At 42.3% G+C, this 23,038-nt stretch overlaps 1 protein-coding gene across 8 annotated transcripts in view; it reads right to left on the bottom strand.

Moving 5' to 3' along the window:
• Positions 1-23,038, bottom strand: part of LOC147883752 (E3 ubiquitin-protein ligase At3g02290-like) — a 106,952-nt gene that overhangs the window by 42,847 nt on the left and 41,067 nt on the right. For all 8 annotated transcript variants that reach the window (XM_087398966.1, XM_087398969.1, XM_087398967.1 and 5 more), the window contains one exon: positions 6,077-6,186. In XM_087398966.1, coding sequence (XP_087255092.1) covers positions 6,077-6,186 — 110 coding nt within the window. The remainder of the gene's footprint in view (positions 1-6,076; positions 6,187-23,038) is intronic.

Raw genomic sequence — 23,038 nt, 5'->3', positions numbered from 1 at the left:
GCAACAGGTTTTCTTTTGGGAGTGTTTCCATCTAAACAGCTATTAGCTCATCAATACATTGCTCCTGCACTTTACCACAAATGTTCTGCTTCTTCGAAGACTATGCCTCACTTGTTTTGGCATTATCCGTGCTCTCGTGAGTTTTTTTATCTGCTTCAACAACGCCTGCAAGCAAGATTCCCATCTGTTCCATTTGGGAAGTTCTTCTAGCTGTTTGGGTTTCATCCATCTAGACCAGAGTTTCATCTTTTCTTCGTTTGGGTTCGCTACTGGGCACTATGGACTTTATGAACATATAGGAATTGTAAAGTCTTTGGTGATCCTACTTTCTCTCTGTTTGGCTTTTTTAGGCATTCTTTGCAGCAATCTTTCTTTGATTGCTTGCAGACCCGCTGCATAGATCATGAGGTCTTTTTGGCATATACTGAAATTTTCAGTTGATGTAATTGCAGCACCTTGTTTTGAGGTTGCTACTCATATAATATAATCAATCAAAGATTTCACCCCAAAAAAAGAAGTGTGTATCACCTCCCAAATAAAAAGTAAGTGTGTGTGTGTGTGTGTGTGCGCGCGCGCGCATGCGTGTGTGTGTGTGTGTGTGTGTGTGTGTGCCATACATGATGAAGATTTGGATGTTTCCTGTATTCAGCTTTTCTTTTACTGCTTCTGATGGATAGGGCTTTGGCTCTCTTTTGAGCACTGCCCAGATGTAAATGAATGTTTCATAATATAAGTATCTTGGTTTCACCAAAAAAAAAAAAAAAAAGTGTGTTTGGAATCCTCTCATGGGAAAACACATGCTGAAAACTTTGGTGTTGGCTTGACCTGGGCTGCTGTGACTGCAAATCGGACCTTGTTTCCTGAAGAAGAAGTTGTTGCACTTTTGTCCTCTCCTCAGGCCGATGCTTCATCCCAGGGCAGAGGCCCGAACATTGAAATGAAAATGCAGACGTAGATAGCCCGTTAGTTGCTGTACATACCTGTTCCATAACTGTAAATATGCTTGATCATCTGAAGTGTGTTACTCTCAATGTACAGGGAATGTGTGATGGTTGCAAATGGAAACTGATCTGGATGTATATCAGGCAATTGCAGCCTGATATAGTTACGTTGCAAGAGCATAATCAGCATATGTATGCTGGTCAAATAGGCCATTTTGCTGGTTATGATATCTTCTATGCTGGAGAGCAGTCCTTTTCTGGTGTGGCTTTTTTGGTAAAGCACGACCTTCAACCTGTTGTGGCTCTCAATGATCGCCATGGTAGATGGATTATTGTTCAATGCCTTGTTCAAGGGGAAATTTTTGAATTTGCATCGGTTTATGCCCCCCAATCTTCTCGTGATAGAGCTTTGATTTGGGCTGCCATGCATACTTATCCATGGCGACAACATGCCTTCATTTGTGGTGACTTTAATAATGCCTCTCAATCGAGTGACAACACCTCACACCACACTCATATGTTGGCTTCTGAAACACAGGCATGGTCTGATTTTTTGCTTCAATTGCGCCTGGTTGATCTCTGGAAGGAATTACAGGCCATGATTCCGAGCTATACCTTTCAGCATAATGCTCAATCTTCTTATCGGACAAGCTTGGACAGATGGTATCAGATTGATCCACAACATTGTGATGCCTTTACTTGTCAAATTTGGGTTGATCATGCTTTCACACATTCAATCATGCTCCTTTTTGGTTGAGGCTTTCCTTACATGAATTTCCCACTGATAGATTGCCTTGCCGAAGGCTTTTGCTAATTAATAATAGTTATCTGGAGCATGCTGACTTTAAAGCCTTGGTCTCTAATGCTATTCAGCCTCTCTCTCGTCAGATACGCATTGATTTGGATTCTGCATGGCAAGCTTTTGTTGCTCCGATGCAAGCAGTTATTCGAGATTATGGCAAATCCTATATGCAAGCCACAAGGGAGACTGTAGCACATGCCAAATTTACTTGTCAGAGTTTGAATGAGCTTGCTTATCTTCGCCCTTTGTCTTCACAGGAAACAAGCTCTTATGTCAAGCTCAATTCTCTCTTCAATCCAATTCTCTCTTCAGAGGAAAGCATGCTCTTAAGAGTTTCCACTACAAAACGGGCCGCCAATATCTGTCGGATCCGAATGCCTGATGGTTCTTGGTCAACATCTCATTCAGAGCTTGCTGATTTATGTGTGCAACACTTCTCCACTCATTTTGGGCATGTGGATACTCTCTCTCATTGGGTCGTGTCTACACGTCCGCCTCTTTTGCGGCATATTCATCCAATTCTGTCTGATGCTCAAGCTTTGGAACTTCAACATCCCTTCACTGAAAGGGAATTGTCTGATGCACTGAGATCCTGTGGCAGATGGAAATCTCCAAGATGGGATGGTCTCACTATTGAATTTTTTCTTGCATTCTGGGATCTTCTTAAATTCACCTTGCTGCAAATGGTAAATACAGCATGGCAAAATCAACAGATGCCTGTGTCATGGAAAAAGGGTCGTCTCAAGCTGATTCCAAAAAAGCAGCTATGTGATTCACTTGGTTATTGGAGGCCAATCACACTCATGCCAGTCATTTACAAGATCATCGGTCCGCCAGGGATGCCCTCTCAGTGCTTTACTGTATGCCATTGCTACTCATCCTATGCTGCAATATATTGATCATCTTCTGGCTACAGGATCACTTCATGGCTTGGAATTGGATGCTAATCACAGCATGGTTGCTCAAGCTTATGCTGATGATTCTTTCTTTACCCCGAAGAATACGCCCCATGATCTTGGTGCCTCGATGCACGCCCTCTCTATTTATGGTTTGGTTACAGGTCTTCATGTTAATTTTCAGAAGTCTAAGCTGCTCCCTTTGCATTCCAAAGACTGCCATAGTCTATTATGGCCCGAAGATATCATTCCACCCACTCAGTTTGTTCGTCATCTTGGTTACCCTTTGGGGTGGGAACTCACTCGCTGACAACAAACTGATTGAATTTTGGCTAAGCTTCGGAAAACGCTTGAGTATTGGAAACTGGCAACCTGGCCTTTGCACGTTCGTCTTCGAATAGTGCAGTCCATCCTTGTGGCATATATTCAATTTTACTTGCCATTGATCATGTTCACTAAGGCCGATCTTACATCTTTCATGTCTGTCTTTATGGAAATCTTCTGGCGATCCAAACATGGCACAAAAAGTCTCACGTTGCTTTCGATGCATCACATTTGCTCTCCCAAGATGCATGGTGGTTTGAACATCACGGATATTCATGTGCATATTCTTGACCACACGGAAAAAATGCAATTTCTGCAAGGTGATCAGCCTTGGGCTCTTATGATTAGGACTCTGGTCACTCATATCAGTATTTCTGATTTGGTCATTGGCAACTCGATCACTAGGATTTCTTTTTTGGCTGCACTGATGGCACTTTGCCTGGCTGCCCTTTTGTCTCCCACTTGCTTCTTGACTGGAAGCATGTTCTTTCTCAAATGGAATGGACAGCAATCTTTGCTTGGGAATTCTTTAAGAGCTAAAAGCATTCACTGGTCGAAAGTCTTTCAGCCTCCCTTGGCTTTACAGGAACCTCGACATTTCTACTTTGTCTCGTTTAAAGGCATCACCTCGATTGCTAATGTTATAGATGATGCTGGTACTGTGCTCCCCTTTTCTCTAGCAGCTACTACATGTGGATTGGGCTCATCCTTTGTGGCGACAACTTACTTCTATGCTTTCGCCTTTTGTTCCAATTTCTCCTTTGAAACTCCAGGACCGGCTGGAAGATTGGACTTTGACTTCTCCAGGGTCCTCTTCTCGTCCTTTGAGACTATCTCATATACTGTACCTGCATTGTATAACATCCTTTTGCCTCAAACTTGGGTTTCAGAGAGAGGTGATTCTGTTTGGTGAATGCATCGCCCAGCCAAGTGGTGGAGGAAAAGATTACAGCAACTTTGGGCCTATAAAGTACCGCTTCGGCAACAGGTTTTCTTTTGGCGGGTTCTTTTGGGAGTGTTTCCATCTGGACAGCTATTAGCTCATCGACACATTGCTCCTGCACTTTGCCACAGATGTTCTACTTCTTCAGAGACTGTGCCTCACTTGTTTTGGCATTGTCCGTGCTCTCGTGAGTTTTTTGATCTGCTTCGACAGCGCTTGCGAGCGAGATTCCCATCTGTTCCGTTGGCACTATGGACTTTATGGACATATACGAATTGTAGAGTCTTTGGTGATCCTACTTTGTCTCTGTTTGGCTTTTTTAGGCGTTCTCTGCAGCAATCTTTCTTTGATTGCTTGCAGACCCGCTGCATAGATCATGAGGTCTTTTTGGCATATACTGAAATTTTCAGTTGATGTAATTGTAGCACCTTATTTTGAGGTTGCTACTCATGTAATATAATCAATCAAAGATTTCACCCAAAAAAAAAAAGTGTGTGTTTGGCTTTTTCAAGCGTTCTCTGCAACAATCTTTCTTTGATTGCTTGCAGACCCGCTACATAGATCATGAGGTCTTTTTAGCATATACTGAAATTTTTGGTTGATGTAATTGTAGCACCTTATTTTGAGGTTGCTACTCATATAATATAATCAATCAAAGATTTCACCCCAAAAAAAAAAGTGTGTGTGTAAGCACAAAAGACGAAAAAGGACTCATAATATGCCACCTCAACTCATTCGTGCCTCTACAATGACCATGCTATGCATGTGACCTTCCCACTTTTGCAACTCGAGAGAAGAAGGGAAGAGAAAGGAAGGCGGCCGGGGGGGAGGGGCGGGGGGGGCTTGGGTTGGTTTGTGTGGTAAATTTGCTTAGAGAAAAGGGGGATAAGGGTTTACTATATGCCACCAAGCAACTCGTACATGCCTCTACCATGACTGCTCTGCATGTGACCTTCGTAGCTCCTATCATGTGATGTCATGTCCTGTCCTGTGACTAGTTTGAGCTTCACATGGGTCCCATTCGGCTCCATCGGGAGCCTTGGTGTCCTTTGAACACGTCTGAGATCTGCCATTCGCATCCTCGACTCCTCTCTATAGGGTGTATTTGGGCGACTGAAGTCAAAATCTACAATGATGGTACCCCAAAAGCGTTAGGGTGCTCATAAGTCGTGTGTCTTGTCTCCTAATGACCTAGCCTACCTCAAAGCAAGGGTCTCTATCCCGGCATCCCCCAACAACTTTCACTCTTCTGAAGAAGAAGTCTATGATCTCCTATTGTCTAGGACCATGAACCATGATGGGTTCATAAGCACAAAAAAGGGAAGATATTTGGTAAGTAGCCTCTTATGTTATCCTAGCATAAGCTACTTGTAAATTTCTAAAATCTAATTTCAACCATGTCTCTAAGAGCCATTTTGCCAAATCATCATACAACCTTTCCATTGTCACCATGATGGGTTCATAAGCACAAAAAGGGGGAGATATTTGGTAAGTAGCCTCTTATGTTATCCTAGCATAAGCTACCTGTAAATTTCTAAAATCTAATTTCAACCATGTCTCAAAGAGCCATTTTGCCAAATCATCACACAACCTTTTCATTGTAACCTCTGCAATTTGTGCTTGTGCACACTAGGCCTTGAAAACAAATTCAAACTTGGTTGAGACTTTTGATCCCAACTAGTAAGTAACTGTAGCTTGATATATTTTCTGCATGTGAGAGGAATAAAGCAATTAGGAAGACCTCTTCAAACTTAAAACTTCATGATGGCATGTCCCATAGCCACAAGTCTATTAAAAATGTGTAAACAGTCAAATTTGTGTGTAACCTTACACTACTTTTATCTTACTAAGCGAATCATTGGATCCCTGTTGCTTGAAACTCTTGATAACTTCTGTAGAAAACATGAAAGTATCCAGAACACCCATAATGCCAAATTATAACAAAGCAGCAGCACAAGCAAACCTAAGGATCAGAGATGCCCTAAAATCGTTGGGAGCACCATCTTCCATAAAAAAGCTGAAGTTTGCATCCAATTTATAGATTAAGATAACATAAAGATAAACTGAAAGGTTATATTGGAGAATACAGAATATTCAAAAGAGAAAGAATTGAGAAATATGTTGCGATTAAGTATATAAGAACACTAAATATAATATAGGAGATTTATACCTGGTCACAAACAGGGCAATACTTGCTTCTTTCCATCCACTCGTAGATACAACCAAGGTGAAAGTGATGCCCACATTGTGTACTGATTTTAGGGTTCTCTTTAGTGTAACCTGTCAAGATGGCAACCAGTACAAGGGTCTACTTACATAACATCCCACGTTTTAATCAAGCCTTCATTCACAATCTTAAATAAGCTTTCTTGTGAAATGCCACAAAATAGGCACGAAAATTACGCATATCCTCAAATGAATCAAAAAACAGATCTTTGCTAGAAAGTGATGCATCTTTTAAAAAATGATCTTCCCAAGCTTCAACTTTCCAAACGTCTTAGGCAAGATGAGGATATCCTCATGTCAAGAAGGGATTAAGATTGGGTAGAGGTCACAAATTAGCACCAACTAAGGAGCACCAACCACGAATTAGCACCAACTAAGGACGTGTACATGTGGAGACACCCAATTCAACGTAAATTCAAAGGCAAGCTCGCACTGACTATTTCAATATACTACAGGAGACACGCATTAAAAGGACAATGTCAATCAACCATATTCAGGAGTGCGGCACCAAATGGGCCAGTTCGTAACAGACGCTTCTGCAGCAAACAATGTAATCACATGGGTGAGGAGGGAGTCTTTGAAGATCATGAACTTAAAATGCTAGGAGAGCCCTCAATCAAGCAGTATTATTAAAAGCATTGGATCAATATACCCCATCTTGAAACATCACTGATGTGTCTTGTCTCTCATTCAAAAGGGTTTTGGAATGTATTCCCCCTCATTCCCTTTAAAAATGATGACCTGCCTGCAGAAAGTGGCCAATATTTTTTTGTCAGAAGTATTAAGGCAATGGTCAATGTTAGGTTAGTAATACATTGAGGTTTTTTCCCTTGCCCACAGTCAGTGATTGAGTTAGTAGTTAAATTAATTGTTTTTCTTCTCATTCTCAATACAGCAGTTTAGAGTCTTGCTGCTCCTCCACCTACTACATCTTGCTTCCATTACTCATAAATCGGTATCAGAGGAAGCTGCCCCCGCAGCTCTCCGCACAGAAAGCACTTATGTCGTGAAAACCCTCACCCTGCTGGACAACGTGATTTCCGTCATCAGCCTTTAGTTTTGGCATTGCAAAAGATCCTAAATCTGCTCTACATTATGCCACGCCTAATTTTGTGAAAACCACCTTCATATTTGTGGGTTTCGAGGTGATTTTTCTGTTGTTCGCCTGGGTTTCAGCTCTTGGAGCTGTTTCTAGCTGTCGGGTACAGCCATATTCTGTGCAGCTGCCACCTCTTGCAGTCATTCCTGGATGTTACACGTCGATTTCGAGCTGCTGCAATTGTTCCTGGCCAAGGCGACCTATTTGGAGTATTTCTGGATCCGTTTTTAGGGCTTGGGACCTATTTTCAAAGGGTTCATACAGGCTGCCTCCTGTTTTGAAGCTCCTGCAGAAAACTCTAATCTGGAAGTCACATCTGCTGTCCCGAACAGTTTCAAACTGTTCTGGAGCTATTTTGACGAAGGCTACTGCTGTTATTGGATGCTTGACAGGCTGCATCCTGTCTGCTCAGTTCAGTTGGCACTCTGGTTCGCTTCTTCAGTGAAGGCCTGAGTGGTTTTTCTCAGATTTGCAGTCCACACATTTGTGGTTGTTTCTAGTCAGGCACATTTGTCGTTGTTTCTATTCAGGCTTTGCCTCATTTCTGCTTGCATTTGGAGTATCTTTTGCCCTCATAAATTTGGGGCTTTTTGTCTACATAGCTAAACGGAGTTTTGTTTGCAGATATGAGTCAGATTTCAGCCAGATTGTGCAGGCTTTGGCCAAGCATTGGCTTGTGGAGCATTGAATTTTGTCGCTGCACTTTAAGTGAATTTTTTAGGTCATATATCTGTGCATTTATTTGAGATGGCTCAAAATGTGTTGGGAGCCCTTGCTCAAGAGGATAAATTGGATGGCACCAACTATTTCTCTTTGGAGCTTCATGATTAAAAATATTTTGGTTTCAAAAGGACTCTGGGATTTTGTGAGTCTCTCCTAGAGCTATATACCTCATGCCACTCCTCTGCAACAAGGAGATGGTCGAGGTGCTGGCCATGGTGGACAATCAGCCCAGTGCTCCACCGACACCAGATCAGAGATCCGAGATCTTGTCTTGAATTGCAATTTGAGTGAAGAGGTTCATTACACCTATCTCAAGTCATGCAGGACTTCTAAACATGCATGGGGCACTTTGTAAGTAATGTATCAAGCCCGTAATGGGGCAAGGGTCTCATTTCTGAAACGGGAACTTAATTCAGCAAGGATGCATGAAGGGGACTCAATGTCAGACAATGTAACTAAAATTCAAGGTCTCAAGGAGCAACTCCTAAATATTGACAAAGTTATTCCACATGCTCAGCTTGTCTCCACTACTTTGAACTCCTTGCCGGAGTCATATTTGCCTTTTCACACATCGCTCAACACTTACCTTTCAAGAGGTGTGGGACTTCTATTGCAAGAGAAGCAAACGCAGAAAACCATGCCAATTAATATGCGAGGTGGAAAGCAAGCATTTGCTGCTAATTACAAATGAAAGTTTGCTGGTTTTCAGCCAAAGTATGAAGCAAGACAGTCATCTAGAAAGGACAAGAAGGATGCAAATAAGCCCAAAAAACCGGGAAAGTGCCATTATTGCAAGAAGCCAGGTTACCACATCTCTGAGTGCCCAAAGAGGATTGCAAGGGAGAAAAAGAAAGTTTGCATGGCAGTTGCAGATTCTTCACATTCAGATGCCAGGATGGATTATGCTACCACAGCATGATTGGGCATTGTTCACTTGCAATTATGATGCTGCTCATTAAGTATTAATAAGACTGTTGACACATGGTATCCTGACGATGGCGCAGCCATGCACATAAGGTCCAAAAAGGACTTGTTTGACAAATTGTCTTCTACTCCTGTTGGCAAGAGACTTTCTGGTGCCAACAATTCTTCTCATCCTGTTGGGAGATCTTGTAGTCTCCTCTTTCATAAAAATGGGATATTATGTATTTTTTGAAGATGATAAGTGCACCGTTCGCAATAGAGACAATGAATGCCTTGGTAATTTCTGGTACTCTCTGTCATGGACTGTTTCAGCTTGATTGTCTTGCGAAGCAGTCACAAAATGCCATGCATGCTGCCTAGTTGGGGCATGCCATGTTTCGATATGTCAACAATGGCATCATAATGCTCTTACAGAGATACCAGATGGTTGATGCATTGCCACATTTGGAGGTTTCCCGAAAACATGTTTGTGAGGATTGCATTCTCTGTAAAATGCATAGATTTTCTTTTCCAAAGGATGGTGCTATTCAGGCTGCTAGAAAATTGCAGCTAATTCATTGTGATGTTTGCAATCCCATGAGGACTCCATCCTCGGGAAATCATCTCTACTTTGTCAGATCTACTGGTGATTTTTCAAGGTTTGCTTAAGTGTCTGCACTCAAGGAAAAACCATAAGTTTTTATGGTCTTCAGGCACTTCATTGCTTTTGGTTGAAAATGATTCAAGATGCAAAGTGCAAACTCTATGTTCTACTAGGGGGGAATACATGTCAAATGAATTTGTGAAATTCTTGGATGAGGAGGGCATCATATATCAATGCATTGTATGTTACATTTAGAGCAAAATGCTGTGGCTGAATGTAAAAATCACCCACTCATGGAGATAGCTAAATTCATGATTAAGCAAAGAGGCTACCACACAAATTTTTTATAGAAGAAATTATATATGCCAATCGTGTGCTGAACCATTGTCCGACAGCGACATTGAAAGTGGATCCACCTTATCAAGATTGATATGACACAAAACCCAAGTTAGCTTATTTTTGTACTTTAGGTTGCTTAGCCTATGCATATGTACCTCAAAAACTCAGGGAAAGCTAGATGATAAAGCCATCAAATTCATTTTTGTGGCCTATAGCAAAGAAAGCAAGGGCTATCCGGTCACAAAGCAATTCAGATCAGTCAGCCCCTTACTGAACTCAATCGGAAAGATCAAGGATCTTTTGATGTGAGCCGATCGCTTTAATGCAAAAGCTGATACACCTGCTTAAAATCAGATTTTGCAGCAGGAACCACGAGCTGCAGATGTCTCAAATCAGCCTGTAAATGGATATACCTTTGTAAGACTAGAATAAGTCCAATCATACAAATTTAGAAAATTTGTTGTTCATGAGAATAAGAATAGCTGTTGGGGCTTCTGCACCCGCGTAAGATAAAATGATGTAGTTGAACAGCTGATCACCACTTCGACGAAAATTCAAAGAATTTGCATGTCCGCTAAGGTGATAGAAAAATATACCTTTGTAAGACTAGAATAAGTCCAATCATACAAATTTAGAAAATTTGTTGTTCATGAGAATAAGAATAGCTGTTGGGGCTTCTGCACCCGCGTAAGATAAAACGATGTAGTTGAACAGCCTGTAAATGGATCCTATTACTCAACAAGACATTCATGATGTTGCACAGGAAGATTCAGCCTTGCAGGAAGTAAAAAATGTCCCACGTTGGCTGCTTCATATTCTCCAAGAGAGCAAATTCTATTCAGAAGAACAAAACTTGGGGTTTGGAAGATTTACCTATTGGTACAGAAGGCAATTGGCACAAAATGGTATACAATTTAAAATGCAAATATGATGGTACCATTGATAGGTACAAACCACACAAGCCTATTGAAACGTGACCTGGCAAATTTATGGAAAGAGGTCTGGCAATGATTTCACATGACAATGCGATCCAATTCTGATGACGAATTTTCTTTAGACTCTTTCTCTCATTCACTATCTCACTCTCTCTCTCTCCTTCAAACACCCGGAACCAAGAGACTGGAACCCCCCGAAAGGTCTTTATTTCACAAATAAAATAAGAGTTTACAGAGTTCCCAAATCTGCAGCTCATAGGCTGAATACAAACATGAATAATTCCAAATTACGAGGGAGATCAGCTCCCCTCTCATGGCAAGTGTCATGTGTCATTTTCCTAGCCCTCTCTATTTACATGCCAAACAGGTTGGCAACTCTGGAGCCTTTGTAGCCCTTGTCACATGAGTATCTCATGGTTGCTTGCTAGGCTCCATAAGCTTGGGATATTAATCCTCTCTTGAAGACCTGCAATAATTAATTCAGTGCACATAGCCACAGCACCCATTAATTGTTAACATCTCACAATAATCTCTTGACTAGTCCTAGTCTCTGTGGGTATCCCCACCAAGCAAACCAATGTGTACGCGCAAACAATAATTCTCTCATTGACCGGGGTCAACCTCTTTGACAATAATTAAGGGCTTTGACTGAGAGTCAAGGCACCTTAATTATAACCAAGTCTCTCCAGTCGAGGTTGGAACATCTTGGTTGACTAAAGTCAACCCTCCTGAACGGAGTTGGGCTTAATTGACTAGAGTCAAGTATCTTCGACCAAAGTCAATTCTTTGACCAATTAAAAGAACTCTTCGACCATAATTAAAATAAACCAAAAACACATTAACTATGATCAAATTAAAGGCCAACTCAACATTTGACTTGGAATATTTACAGCTTGGTGACATCCCCTCGGCTTCTATTCAATTGACCTCAACTAAAAAGCCTCTTTGTAAATATCCAGAACTTACAAATAGTCACACAACAAGTCTTCATCGATTCACTTCGCATTCAATGCCGAATAATTCTTGAACTTGACAAGATACTTGTAAAATACCTTGCCTTGTGGCATTTTGTGTACCATATGGTACACAATCTGTTCTGGCTAAAGGATCCCCTCCAGTTCTTCCACTTCTAGTGGATCTTCCATTATCAGCTCTGTAGGCCCCGGCCCTTGATATTTCTTTAGAAGACTCACATGAAAGGCATTGTGAATATTCCAATGCTCTGGCAGTTCCAATCTGTATGCAACCTCACTAATCTCATCTGAAACCCTGAAAGGGCCATAGAACCTAGGGGATAACTTGGCATACACCTTCTCTTCGCCCTTAAGCTTGCGGAGCCTGACTTTTTCAAACTTCAAAAGTACCCAATCCCCTTTCTTGAGATCTAGATGTCTCTTGTGCTTATTGCAGCTTTCTTGTGCTTCTCCTAAGATCTCTCAATTGCTGTCCGGACTTGGTTGAATGCTGTCTCAAGATCTCTAACATACTGATCAGCTACAAAAATCTCGTCTTTGGTCCTCACGATTGGTGGCAGAATCACCTTTTCATAAATGACCTCAAAAGGAGATTTACCTATGGAGGTATGAGCTATGTTATGGTATGCAAACTCCACAAGTTTTCCCAATCTGATTTTTGGTCAGCCACGTAGCATTTCAAAAGATCTAACACTGTTGAATATGCTACTTCACTTTTGACCATCTGTCCAGGGATGAAAAGAAGAAGAAAAATTCCAATTCGTCCCCATATTATCAAATAAGGCTATCTAGAATAGGCTGGTCATTCTGGGATCTCAATCGCTAACAAGGCACTTAGGCATACTATGGTGCCTTAAAAACTGAGCCAAAAGAACTTTAGCCATATGATCTGCCTTGATTGTCTTCCGTACTGAAATGAAATGAGCCTGTTTGCTGAATCTATCAATAACAGTCCATATCCCATTATTTTCAGTATTCGATCGTGGCAAATCAAAAATGAAGTCCACTACTATGCTTTCCCATGGCGCTTAAGGCACACGAAGAGGCATCAGTAGGCCAGGTGCCTTTCGTCTATCATACTTGACCTTTTGATAAAAACTAGTGTATATCTTTCCGCATAGCTGGCCAATAAAAATACCTCTCCAGAGCTTGAGTGATAGCTGTGATTCTTTATGCCAAGCATATGGAGGTGCATGGCGTTCTTCCTAAATAATTTTCCTCATAACTCGGGTGATGCATAGGCAATTATCCTCCATTAAAGAGCCATATTGACTTGTTGATTGCCCCTCTTGCATTTGCTGCATTATTTCTCCAAAGTCTAAGAGTCACTGACATATCGTTCTCTCATCTCATCGAGATCCCTATGATAGCCGATGGTCACATTATTCACATGAGGTCTTCCAGACAATGCATTAGCCACTCTATTCTGAGAACCTCGTGTGTGGACAATCTGAAAATCATACATTGATAGAATATTTGCCCATTTCATGTGTTTCTCTAAGAGCTTAGTCTATGTCAGAAAGTATCTCAGACTTTGGTGGTCAATCTTTACAAAATCTGCACCCAAGAGCTATATAGTGCTTCCATGTATTAATGGCATGAATCACAGCTAACAAACTCTTTCTCATAGATTCCCAGATATCTCTCAGCATCCCATAGTCTCCAGCATTCATAAGCTACTACATCGCCATTATAATGAAGTGCAGCCTCAACACATTCTCCGCAAGCATCGCAATCCATATCAAAAGGTTTGTACAAATCAGGGACTACCAGAATTGGTTCTGTAGTCAGCTTGCTTTTGAGTGTATTGAATGCTATTCTTTGTGGCTCATGCCATCTGAAGGCTCCATTATTTTTAGTAGTCATGAAGTGAAGTAGCTATATCAACAAAGTGCCTGAAAAACCTTCTGTAGTGCAAGCAAAGACCAAGAAAGTTGCGCACTTACACTTTTCAACTCAGGCCATCCCTGAATAGCTTGAATCTTAGCAGGATCCGTCTGAATTCCATACTTGGAAATGATATGCCCCAAATAGTGGATCTCTTCCAGAAAGAATTCGCTCTTCTTGCTATTGGCGTAGAGCTGATGATTACGCAGCTCTTGAAAAACAATAGCAAGGTGCTTCCGGTGCTCTTCTTCAGACTTTGAAAAGACTATAATGTCATGGAAGAAGGTACCAGTGAATGCATATACGGTCGGAAGATGTGATTCATTATTCTGTTAAAAGTGGCGGGGGCATTTGTTAATCCAAATGGCATCACAAAGTACTCATACAGACCAAAAGTGGCGCAGAAAGCTGTCTTGTACACATCCTGTGGTTGTATGCGAACTTGGTGGTAGCCACTTTTCAAATCTATCCTGCTGGAAACTAAAGCTCCATTGAGTTAATCCAGCATATCATCTATGCGCGGAATTGAGAATCTATTATTGATGGTCATCTTGTTTAGTGCATGATAATCAACGCAAATACGAAATGAACCATCTTTCTTCTGTACAAGAAGTACACAGGAACCAAACAGAGAGGAGCTGGGCTGAGTAAGACCTTTGGACAGCATCCTGTACTTGAGCCATAATCTCCTCTCTCTAGGGAGCACTGACCCTGTAAGGAGGTCTGTTAGGTGGCTCATTGCCAGGCATAAGCTCTATCTGATGATCCTCTGGTCTCTCAGGGGGTAGCACCCTGGTAGGGCATCTAAAAAACAATCTTTAAAACTAGCAAGAAACTTTATCTACATCATTCCTTTCAGCATGCACTTCCAAAACCTTTTCTTTAATGAAAACCATGTACGCTGAAACTGTAGATTTTACTACCTTGCCAACAGATACATCAGATACTATAGGGATAGTCTCCTTGTTAGCACTTAGCCCTAGTATGTGCCTTGTAGGTCAGGTCAACTAATAGAGTTGACTTCATTGGTCAACCATATGGTTGACTTGGGGACCATATAGGCCCTCTCTTTGTATTTTCTCCTTATCCATTTGAGCAGTACTCTAGCTTGTTGTTTGCTTCCCGCAGTCCACTCCCGTTCCATTGCCTCCTGCACCCAACAATGGTATCAGAGCAGGCTCTTGCTCTTGCCTACCTCCTCGTGCACATCTATTGTTCTTTGCTCTAGCTTCAACTCCAGCAGATGCATCTCGAGCAGCACCGTGCATAAACCTAGATCAACTCATCCGTACAGACGTACATACAAACCTGCGACAATCGTACATGTCCGTACAGATGGCATGTGTCAATTGTACCTCTTGTCCGTACAGATGGCCTATACATTTGCAGCATGAACCAGCCGTCTATACAATTGCACGGCAGCTCGTACATTTCCTGCATCTAATGTCCATACAGTCCATACGGCAAGCATCAATATAATCGTACAAATTCATAAAGCTCCCACGATTGACCGTACATTTCTTGCAACTCGTCTGTACAACCATGCATACACTCGTAGTATGGGCAATCCCAACACTTATACCTTCGACCAGCTTGTTTCCCTTATCCTACAGGAGGAGCAGAGTCACAAAAATCCTGCTGCCTCTCAAATTGTGAATCATGCTTTTGTTGCTAATCACAAAAATAAGGGAAAGAACGGCCAAAATTACAACAAACCAAAGCCTTCTGGAGACTCATCTACTGCTGGACACTCATCTAATTCTGCCCCGTCTGATGCAAAGAAGAAAAACAGCAAACGCTGTAATTATTGCAGGAAGCCAAGACATGATATTTCTGAATGTCACAAGCCCATCGCTTCTTAAAATAAAAAACAGCAGAAGGGACTTGCTGTCACTACTACTTCTGCTGCCCCATAGCTACAAACATTGCTCACGATGAGTGAGCTTTCATGCAGACATGCCAGTACCATCCAAAGAAGCATGCTACAGCCTTATCTGTCTTAGATTCTAAGTCAGATTGGTGCTTGGACGGTGGTGCTTCCAAGCACATCACTTCTTGCAGATCACTCTTTCAAGCATTGGGAGCTGCTCCACATGGTTGCACAGTAACATGTGCCAACAATGCATCATATCCCGTGAAAGGGATTGGCGAGGTCGAGGTCACTTCAGTTTCAAATGATACGGTCGCACTCATGGATGTTTTGTTTGTCCCATATATCAAGAAGAACCTCATCTCCATTTCAGCCATATCCTTGAATGGCTTTCAGGTTCTCTTTGATGGTTATCAATGTGCCGTGTATGACAACCGGTAGGATCAAAGCATAGTACTTACTGGGTCACCTTCTGGGCTATATCATCTTGATGTATATAACAAACAGCCTGCTATAGAGGCAAATTTGGTGGCTGAATCTGTAATTTCAGATTCCCACTTATGGCATGCGAGGTCAGGTCACCTCAACTACAGAAGCTTGGTTAAAATGCATTCAGAGGACATGGTGGTTGCTCTCCCACCTATGTATGCACAGATGCTTATGGGGCAAAATGCACTGTTTCTCATTCCCGAAGGATGGGACAGTTGGTGCATCCAAGAAGCTTCACCTTGTGCATAGTGATGTGTGCGGGCCGGTGCGGACAGCATCTCTTTGGGGCTACCTTTACTTTTGTACCTTTGTGGATGACCACCAAATTCACTTATGAAGGCCAAATATGATGTGTTCTCATACTTCATACATTGGCTTGCAATGGCTGAAAATGAATCCAGGAACAATCTTCTTACTCTACGCACTGACAAGGGGGGGAGTAAATGTCCCGTGAATTCTCTGATTTTTTGGCAACTTGGGGTATTATTCATCAATGCACTGTGCCTTATACTCTGCAGCACAATGGGCTCGCAAAGAGGAAACATCGGTCAGAAATGGAAATGAGCCGGTGCATGCTCAAAGGGAAGTCTTTGCCAAATAAGTTTTGGTTGAATGCTATCATGTGCTCCAACTATTTGCTCTATCGGGTACCCACAAAGGCATTGAAGAATCACACACCTTACGAGGCATGGCATGGCCGCAAACCTGAAATTTCTCATATGCAGGTGTTCGGGTCATTGGCTTATGCTCATGTGCCATCTCAACTGAGGCATAAGCGTGAAGACAGAGCTGCAAAATGCATATTCATTGGTTACAGCGCAGACAGCAAGGATATAGGTTGTATCAGCCCAGCACCGGCAAGGTCATTGTCAGCCCAGCCGAGCCGAGGCCACTCTTTATATGTGGATTGCCCGGGTTTAAATACATGAGCCTTACGCCAAAGGCTCTGGACAAACTCGTCCACCTTTTGAATTTCTCTAATCTCGATCATTAGAGCACTCTCTAATACCGTGAAACTCATATAATGCATAATATGTGACGACGCATCAGCAACTTTGTAATCCTTCCCTCTTCGGTACCGAATCGTCAAGTTAAACTCCTGCATGAGTTCTGCTCACCTAGCTTGGCGGCCTCTCAAGTCAGGTTGCTTACAAAAATGTTTCAGAGTATCATCATCAACATCAACATAAAACTCTGAGCCATTTCTTTTCAGCATACCATCTCTTATGGTATATCTTGCATAAGTTTGGCCTTTTCTAGATGCCAAGTCACCCTTTTCCCCGGGTTTAAATACATGAGCCTTAGGCCAAAGGCTCTCGACGAACTCGTCCACCTTTTGAGCTTCTCTAATCTCAATCATTAGGGCACTCTCTAATACTGTGAAACTCATATTATGCAAAATACGTGACAACGCATCAGCAACTTTATTATATTTCTCTCTTCGGTACCGAATCGTCAAGTTAAACTCGTGCATGAGTTCTGCTCACCAAGCTTGGCGGCCTCTCAAGTCAGGTTGCTTACAAAAATGTTTCAAAGTATCATCATCAACATCAACATAAAACTCTGATTCATACAAATAATGTCTCCATGTTTTCAAAGCATGGACAACAACATACAACTCTAATTCATGAGTTGGCCGATTTCGTTGAGAGGGAGAGATCTTCTTGCTTTCAAAGGCTTATGACCTTCCCTCTTGGAGGAGAGTTGCTCCTACCGCAATGCCACTTGCATCGGTTTCAATGAAAAACTATTTCTCGGAATCAACGGTCCAAGACCACAGCCTGTTTTAGGGTGTTAAAACTTTCCAATTGATTTTGCACCCATATAAAAGTCATATCAGTCAATGGCGATACTATCTCGGAATATCCTTTGATATGCCTTCGATAAAATTAGACAAATCCCAAGAATGATCACAAAGCGGTTAGACTCTTGAGGATAGGCCAAGTCAGTATTGCAACCACTTTCTTTGAATCCATTTCTACCCCCTCAGGAGTAATAATGAATCCTAAATATTCAAGTCTTACCATACACACTATAGTTTTCTTTTTATTTACATAGAGACTGGCTTTCCTCAAAGTACTGAACACTGTTCTCAAGTGTTCATAATGCTCAGCAATACTTTTACTGAAATCAAGAATGACGTCACTAAAATGTACTACAAACTTTCCAATATACGGGCGTAGTAAATTGTTCATAAGCATAACAAATGTAGCGGGAGCATTGGTAAGTCCAAATGGCATTACCAAAAACTCATAATGTCCAAACCTGCTTCTAAAAGCAGTTTTATACATATCCTCGACTCTTATACGGATCTGATGGTAGCCACACTTAAGATCAATTTTGCTGAAAATTATGGCCCCATGCAATGCATCTAGCAAATCATTGATCCGAGCCATTGGATACATGTGTTTAACAGTGATATTATTCAATGCTCTGTAATCTATATAGAGGTGAAAAGTATCGTCTTTCTTTTTCTTCAATATCACTGGCAAAGCAAAAGGTGAGAAACTGAGTTGAATCTGTCCCAGCTTGAGGTATTCTTACAGTTGTCTTCGCACCTATAAAATTTACCCTATAGGGAGGTCCATTCACAAGTTCCGCCCCCCGGATTAGTTCAATCTTATGCTAAACATTCCGCTTTAGAGGTAACCCATAATGCAACTCATCCCTAAAACAATCACAAAATTCCTCTGCTATTTGATCAACCAACTTGGCCATCTCGCCTAGGGGCAAGTGAATTAATTGATATTCCAAGAGAGGGGTAGAAAAGATGCATTTAAGACCCATATCCTTAGACCCATCTGGTCAGTGCCTTGTCACCCTCATTAAGGACCTTGACATTAATCCTTGGACCATTTACATGAAGCCCAATAAATATAATACAAACATTTATCCTTTAAAAAAAATTATCCACTAATCCTTCCGAGGTCATGTTACCTCAACTTGAGCCTAACAGTCTAGTAAAGACATCCAGTTATCCTATGTTCCCACGGAGGACAACTTGGCAGATCTTTTCATGAAAGCTTTACCCCGGCCCAAGTTTAAGGCATTTCAACATGCTTTACACTTGGCTCTTTTTATTACGTGAGGAATGACTCTGTACATATCGTACATTGCTGGGACGAATATGTGCAACCATGATGTAGTTTCCAGGTATTCCTGAGATGTTTCCAGGATACTTCAGCCATACCATGGAGGGGGCTTTATTAGCACTTAGCCTTGGTATGTGCCTTGTAGGTCAGGTCAACTCATAGAGTTGACTTCATTAGTCAACCATATGGTTGACTTGGGGGCCATATAGGCCACCCCTTTGTTTGCTGGTCTCTTATCTTGCTGCAAGAAAGCAACAGCTCTCTTTCCTTTGGTTTGACACTCTTTCCAAAACATCAAGAATTCCACCTGCCACCAGCCTAGGCGATACTTGGAGCTTACTGTGCTCCTTCGAGCCCGAAGGTCTCCTCATAGGGCACTGGGCAGCCATCATGCTCTTTTTGCAAAGTGGCAATCTGTTCAAGAGTAAACTGCAGTTTCCCCTTTTAGACTTTTAGTTGGGAGAGTCTGCACATGGATGCAGGGGATTCAGTGGAGACTTATAATCAGAAATTTTGGGATGCATATCTGCCAATTGCACCTTTTAAGGTCTCCAGGAAGACCCAACTAAGGAAATATCGGAATGGCTTGATTGCCAAGATCCAAGCTGTGGTAAACACCCAGCACATAATGCATTCAGCTTCTGTGGCCAGCCTAATGCACATGCAAGACCCCATCACGGTGCCTTCCTTGCAGGCCGGGACAATAGAGAGGAAGAAGTCAGTCACTCGCGTGTGGGAGTTTCCCAAGGCTAAAAAAAGGGAATTTCAGGCTCAGAAGCTGAGGGGAAACCAAGAAAGGGTACTTACTTTCAAACCACTAAAAAACAAATTTGGAACCCTAAAAAGGACACTTTTATGTCCTATGGAGTTACCAAACTAGTGATTAAATTTGCACCCATTACCCCGCATAAATTTCTTGTGGCCTCTCTATCCTCACATCACCAAATTTTACGAATGGACACAACCAAAGTCATGCCCTTTCGCATGCTTGGGCTGTCCCATACCACGAGACACACTTGCTGCCTTCACAACCACTTCTGGTTCATCTACCACTATTACCTCAGTGCATGCCGCCCACCCTCCAACCCAAGAACAAATTCGTTGGGATCAACGAGATGCACAGGCACATGCAGTGATTGCCATGAATTGCAAGAGAGTTGTCATCTCTCACATTCGGTCTTGCAAAACAGCCAAGGCTGAATGGGATACTCTGGCCAATCTTTATCAAATACGCAATGAGGCCAGAGTTGCTTATTTGCACAGGCAGCTTGACAATGTTAAGATGAATGAAGGGGGCAGCATGGATGCCTATTTGACACACATCCAGACTTCAGAGAGCAGCTCATCAATGTTGATGAGATTGTACCATACTCACAAGTTGTGTGTACCACACTTGATGAGCTCCCCGACTCATATCAGGGATTTGCTACAACACTTATACTAGTGGCCATGGGTAACCCCAACCACTATTCTTTTAATCAATTATTGCAGGAAGCTGGGTCATAATATCTCTAAGTGCCGGAAGCGTATTGCTTCCAAGAAGAAGAAGCAGGGATGGCCACGACAGCAAGGTCTTGCTGTCACAAATACTCCAGCTGCAATTATGTGTGCCAACTATGAGCTCATCCGAGCACCCAATCGGGCATTAAAGACCATGACTCCCTATGCAATATGGACAGGTCATAAGGCTGTCATTTCTCACATGCGGGTGTCCATGTACCCTCTCAGTTGAGGCATAAGCTTGATGATAAGGCTGCCAAATGCATCTTCATTGGCTACAGCTCACAAAGCAAAGGTTACATGTTGTTTCAGCCTAGCACAGGAAGGTGATTGTCAGTAGGGACGTGGTTTTTGCTGAGCATGCCCTTTACCTTGGCTGGACTGTAAAACACAGCCTTCAGTGGAAGCCTCTGATGTGCTTCATTCTATTCGCCTTTCACATATATAGATGACACAGTAGAATGGATGGATGCTATGAATGCTGAACTTGAGTCCATTCATGCAAATGGCACTTGGGAGCTGTGTGACTTGGCTGCAGGCAAGCGTGCACGCTATAGGCACATAATGGGTTTAAAAGGTCAAACGGAAAGCTGATGGCAACGTTGACCACTTCAAAGCTCGTCTTATTGCACAGCAACATGGAATTGATATCGAAGAGACCTTTGCTCCCACCTCATGCATCATGACCATACGGTGCATCATTGCTCTTGCATCCCACAGACATTGGGAGGTGCCTCAGTTGGACATTAAGACCGCCTGCCTTCATTGTAACTTACAGGAAGAGGTCTATGTCACTTAGCCTCCTGGCTTTGAGAAAAAAGGTCCTGAAAATCAGGTTTGCCAGCTCAAAAAGGCCCTTTATGGATTCATGCAGGCACCCCAGGCATGGTATGCCAAGATACATGCATATTTGACAGCCTGTGGCTTTCATAACAACCATACAGAAGTAACTCTTTATGTCCGAAAGAGTGCTGCAGAATTTTTCATTCTCATTCTTTATGTGGATGGCACGCTTGTCATTGGGCCAGATATGCACAAAATTGCAGATTTCAAAGCTGATTTGCAGAAATCATTTGCAATGATAGACATGGGCCGGTTGCACTATTACTTGGGCATCTAGTTTGCATATGTTGACTGGGGTGTAATGATGAGTCAGTCCAAGTACTTTGGACAGCTCTTAGATGCTTCCAATTTAAATTGCAAGCCAGTTTCTACACCATTGGAGCCTAGCTTTTGTTTCTCCTCCGAGGATAGGAGTGCGCCCTTTGATGCCACCCTTTATCAGCAGGTTGTGGGCTGCCTTATTTATTTATGTCATGCCCGGCCTGATCTTCAGTATGCCATCTCCCAGTTGAGCGGGTACATGCACATGCCTAGTACACAGCATTGGCAAGCAATGAAGCGGGGTCTTCTGTTACTTGAAGGCCACACAAAATTTGGGACTGTTCTATGGTGATGAGTCTCCACAAGTCTTGCATGCTTTGATGGATAGTGACTGGGCAGGTTGTCATGACACAAGCGTGTCCCACAGTGGCAAGTGTTTGGATCTTTATGCATTTCATGGTTCAGCAAGAAGCAGCCTACAATTGCTACTTCCAATTGTGAAGCTGAATATAGGGCAGCCTTCACAACTACAGTAGATGGTGTTTGGCTCCGTAAGCTACTCGCTAAGCTTGACATCAAGACAACTTCTACTACCATCTACACTGACAACCAGAGTGCTTTGGCTATTGAGAGGAACCCAGTGTTTCATGCGCGCACAAAGCACATTGAGGTTCATAATCATTATGTTCGAGAGCAACTGTCAAACAGTTATCCTATGCTCTACCACGGCCCAAGTTTGAGGCTTTTCAACATGCCTTACACTTGGCACCATTTGTTATGTCATGTTGATCTCTCTGTACTGTCATAGGTTGCTATATCCATCTTGGACAAATATGTGCAACCATGATATAGTTTCCAAGTATACCTGAGAAGTATCCAGGATACTTTAGCCATACCATGCAAGGGGGGTTTGTTAGCACTTAGCTCTAGTATGGCGTTGTAGGCTAGTCTTAGGACTCAGTCAACCCTTGGGTTGACTTCATTGATCAACCATATGGTTGCTTTCGAGGCCATATAGGCCACCCCTTTGTACTTTCTCATTATCATTTGCAAGTATTTCGTGTTCCTTCAGCATGTTGTCTGCTTCCTTGCACTCCACTCCCGTTCGATTTCTCCCACACCCAACAGTTTTGGGATAAAAATCCTTGACTCTTGCATTTTTCAATTGTGCTTTGTGTGTTTGCAAATCTCCAATATCCCCCCTTTTTCTTCCACTTATATGTTCCAATTTCTATTGAACCTGGTAAAAGTTGTGGAATTTCTTTTGTTGGTCACACTCAAAAGGATTTTTTGGACTTTGTTGGGCCTAGTAAAGCCTTCAAATACATGCTTCTGTTTAGCAACAAGAAAAGACTCAGATGCAACAAACTTAAGCACGAGTCACTTA

This window comes from Dipteris shenzhenensis, chromosome 27, assembly GCF_047967505.1.
Source record: "Dipteris shenzhenensis isolate YYH24624 ecotype China chromosome 27, Dip_SZ_1.0, whole genome shotgun sequence".
Taxonomy (NCBI): domain Eukaryota; kingdom Viridiplantae; phylum Streptophyta; class Polypodiopsida; order Gleicheniales; family Dipteridaceae; genus Dipteris; species Dipteris shenzhenensis.
The sequence above is the reverse complement of the archived record's forward strand: the minus strand, read 5'-3'. Positions and strand labels throughout refer to the sequence as shown.